This window comes from Coptis chinensis, chromosome 8, assembly GCF_015680905.1.
Source record: "Coptis chinensis isolate HL-2020 chromosome 8, ASM1568090v1, whole genome shotgun sequence".
Taxonomy (NCBI): Eukaryota; Viridiplantae; Streptophyta; class Magnoliopsida; order Ranunculales; family Ranunculaceae; genus Coptis; species Coptis chinensis.
Window position 1 is genome coordinate 49,700,009 of NC_141463.1, and position 4,222 is coordinate 49,704,230.

General features: G+C 39.5%; 1 protein-coding gene across 1 annotated transcript; it reads left to right on the forward strand.

Moving 5' to 3' along the window:
- Positions 1 to 209: 209 nt before the first annotated feature.
- LOC147481804 (uncharacterized) lies at positions 210 to 2,476 on the forward strand. Its single transcript, XM_086579068.1, has 3 exons — positions 210 to 617; positions 874 to 1,416; positions 1,931 to 2,476. Exons 1-3 carry the CDS (start codon positions 210 to 212, stop codon positions 2,474 to 2,476), a joined length of 1,497 nt encoding a protein of 498 aa, XP_086435194.1.
- Positions 2,477 to 4,222: the final 1,746 nt, after the last annotated feature.

Below are 4,222 nucleotides of genomic sequence, written 5' to 3' on the forward strand. Positions count from 1 at the left end.
AGCTGATTCGAAAGTATGACTTAGGGCTGATGGGCATAGTGGAAACACGAGTGAAAGCAGAAAATATGGAGATAATCCAAAACAAAGTCTGTAGTGGATGGGAATGGGAACACAACTACAGTGAAGATGATTTAGGGCGTAATATGGCGGATGGAATACTCGATGATGTGTACAATGCGGTGATACTACAGGATAGATAGAGCATAACAATGGAGGGAACTTTGAACAATGGTAAGAATTTTTTAGTTACTGTTATTTATGCCTCAAATGACAGGACTGAAAGGAGAAGTTTGTGGAGTAATCTTGTAAATATCTCTGCTACTACGTTATCATGGATAGCATTGGGAGATTTTAACACAGTACTAAATGCACAAGAAAGAACTGGAGGTACTGCAACAAGTACTGTACATTTTCAAGATTTGCTAGAATGTGTAACAATGGCTGGATTGGTGGATCTGAGATTTAAAGGGCACAAATTTACGTGGAATAACAAGCAGCGCGTAAGAATATGGAGGAAACTGGATAGAGTTCTAGTCAATGGGGAATGGATCAGTGAGTTTGAGGATACTGAGGCAGAATTCTTGAACCCAGGAGCAACGTCAGACCATTCATCAATGGTGATGTATCCATGTACACAGAAACCAGAAAAAGAAAACTTTCCGTTTTTTTAACTTATGGGTGGAGGAGGAAGGGCTTAAGGAAACTGTGAAAAAGGCATGGGCTATGGAGGCGGTGGGAAATCCGATGTATATGTTTATGAGAAGATTGAAACAAGTCAAGGTAGAACTGATTGCATGGAACAGAGAACGAGTGGGGAAAGTGCAAAATAGAGCAGAGGAAGCAAAGAAATCTATGGATAAGGTGCAAACTTAGCTACAAAGTGATCCAACAAAACAAGAACTAAGTATTAAGGAGACAAGAGCTGTTGGAGAGTATGTGAGAGCGGCAATCTCTGAAGAGTCTCTACAAAAGCAAAAGTCAAGATACCAAGATGTCACTTTGGGAGATAGCAATACAGAATATTTCTTTAAGTATGTTAAGGCTAGAAGAAACAAAAACAGAATAACTTGTCTGAAAGATGGAAGAGGAAATGTCATAGAGGATTTAAATGACATAGGAGAGGAGTGTGTTAAGTTTTACAAGCTTCTATTCAGCCCGACCTTACCTGAAGTAAGCTATGCTGATTTTGAACCTATACATCCTAGAGAAAGAGTAACACAAGAAGAAAAAGAACAAATGCAAGAGAAAGTGACCAGAGATGAGATTGTTGAAGCTCTGGCAGATATAGATAATGATAAAGCTCCAGGAATAGATGGTTTCAGTTCATTGTTCTTTAAAGCATGCTGGAGAATTATGGGAGATGATTTTACAAAAGCTATTCAGAATTTCTTCAGGGCTGGCAGAATGCTTTCTAAGGTAAATACTACATGTATTACTTTAGTACCTAAAATACAGAGCCCTTCATCCCTTAGTGATTATAGGCCTATTGCATGCTGTTCTGTGGTGTATAAATGCATCACCAAGATTATAACTGCTAGAATGAAATCCTTCATGCCATGAGTCATACATCACAACCAGTCTGCGTTTATCTCTGGGAGAAGCATACATGACAATATTCTGCTATCTCATGAATTAGTGCATAATTATCATAGAAAAAAGGGGCCACCCAATTGCATGGCTAAAATTGATCTGAGGAAGGCAGATGACTGTGTTAGATGGGAAGCTGTTCTGTTTGCACTGGAAAGGATTGGGGTACCAAACAAGTTCATTGGCTGGATAAGAGTGTATGAAGACTGCAAGCTACTCTATCATGTTAAATGGTTCACCTTATGGTCATTTCAGAAGCACTAGAGGAATCAGGCAAGGAGATCCTATGTCACCTTATCTATTTGTACTTGTAATGGATCTGTTCACTGATATCATGATGCAGAGTATAAAGGAAGGAAGATATAAACTACATTATAAATGTCATGAGCCTGCTATTACTCACCTATCATTTGCAGATGACTTGCTAGCTTTCATGCATGGTGAGAAGGACACAGCTATTTGCTTACAACAAAACTTATCAAAATTTAAGAAGTACTCGGGGCTAGAAGTGAATGTGAACAAAAGCCAACTATTCTTTGCAGGACTGGATCAGACTCAGTGTAATGCTATACAGGATGCGCTACAGTTTCCAGTGGGGGAATTGCCAGTGAAGTATTTAGGACTACCGATGATTACTACAAGACTGACTGCTTCAGACTGTATGCCATTATATGAGAGAGTGCAGAAGCGTATTCAAAGCTGGAAGGGGAAAACTCTATCCTATGCAGGTAGACTACAACTCATAAAAGCAGTGCTCAATAACCTGAGCATATATTGGACTGCCTCATTCATGCTGCCAATGAAGACTATTGAAGACATTAATAGGATATGTAAAAAATTCCTTTGGAAAGGACCAGAACTACATAAGTCTCATGCACTAATCAGCTAGAATGATATGTGCTATCCTTATACAGAGGGAGGGTTAGGGATTCGAGACCTCAAAAAAGCAAATAAGGCGGCAATATTGAAACATGTATGGCATATTGTAAGTGGAAAGAAGACTTTATGGGTGGAATGGGTGAAGATAAATCATATCAGGGACAAAGAATTTTGGCAAATGAAAATACCAGCTGATTGCTCAAGCAGCTGGAGAAACATTCTCAAGTTGAGAAACGTATAAACGCGTCGCTCATCATGTATCGATTGGTAATGGGGAGAGAACAAAAATGTGGCATGATCCTTGGCATCCCCTGGATTGTTAAAAGGTAAATTTCCTCAAGCTTTGAGATATGATTCCACTTGCAATCTTATCGCTACTGATGATGGTGATTGAAAATGAAAGATGGGCAATTCCACCACACATAAGGCATCATATTCCACGATAGCGCAACAAATGGAAGAAGAGGTACACATAGAAGGTGGAGAGGATGAAGTGATATGGCTGGCAACACAGACTGGGGGGTATTCTCTGAAAGAAACGTATGAGAAAATGAGGGGCATCAGACAATCACCGGCATGGCAGGGGTTAATATGGTTTTCGAATAGGATACCGAGGCACTCTTTCATAGGGTGGATACTGTTCAATGAGGGACTGAAAACAAGAGACAAGATGAAGGAATGGAAAGTGATAAGCTCACACGAGTGTGTGATGATGTGCTGGAGAGAAGTTGAAACGATAACTCACCTGTTTTTTGAGTGTTCGTACGCCAGAAATGTGTAGGTATCGCTAATGGATATGGCGGGATATGCAAGGACCATAGCAACGAGCTGGCAAGATGAGGTAAACTGGATGGTTCAAAAAGCAAATGGAAATGGACCAAAGCAAGATGCGCTGAAGCTAATAAGCAATGCGTTCTTTTACAACATTTGGCGGGAAAGGAACCAGCGAATATTCAAAAAAGAAACGATGTTTCGGGATCAGCTGATACAACAAATTATGAGAGAAGTTAGAACTAAGATGAGTTCTATTAGAATGAAGATGGCAGTAGGAATGGAAAGGGATGAGTTTGAACAGAGGTGGAACTTGCATGTGGAACCAATTCAAGAGAGGAAGCTGAAATGTAAATGGGAAAGAGCAGGACCTGATATTGTAAATCTGAACACAGATGGTACATTAAAAGGATTGGAAGGGGGGTGGGCAACAGCGCTAAGAGATGACCATGGAAATGTTATTGCGGCAGCAAAAGGTAAGTCCCAGTTTGTAAACATTGCGTTTATCGAACTTGAAGGGTTACAAAAGGGGCTGGTGCTAGCAAAGCGACACAATGTTAATAAAATTCGAGCACAAACAGATTCAAAAAATGTGCTTAGTTTTCTAAACATAAAAAAGGTGCAACCATGGAGGCTGAAGAGGATTCTGGAAGACATCAGGCAAAGAACAAGCACTTTAGAGTTGTTTTCTATAGTACATGTGTTTAGAGAATGTAATAGGTTAGTAGACAGTCTTGTAGAGACTGTCCCAGGAATTTCTTTTATTGAACTCATCCCTAGCTCATTTTCTGAAGATATAAAGAAAATAGTGTATGAAGATGCTAGTGGGAAAGAGTACTTAAGATTGTAATAATTTTTTTATTTTCCTCTATGAGGAAGGGGTAGGGGACCTCTTAATTAAAAAACCCCGCTTACCAACCAAAAAAAAAAAAAAAAATTCGTTTCCCGACAAACGACCCAACAACCAAATTCTCAAATTTCTTGT

Excerpts from the sequence above, each read along its gene's own strand:
- LOC147481804 (XM_086579068.1), top strand. The coding sequence starts at position 210 with ATGGAGGGAACTTTGAACAATGGTAAGAATTTTTTAGTTACTGTTATT. Across the intron at positions 618-873 it reads CGTCAGACCATTCATCAATG|CTACAAAGTGATCCAACAAA; the intron begins GTGATGTATCCA and ends GTGCAAACTTAG. Across the intron at positions 1,417-1,930 it reads CTGGCAGAATGCTTTCTAAG|AGTATAAAGGAAGGAAGATA; the intron begins GTAAATACTACA and ends ATCATGATGCAG.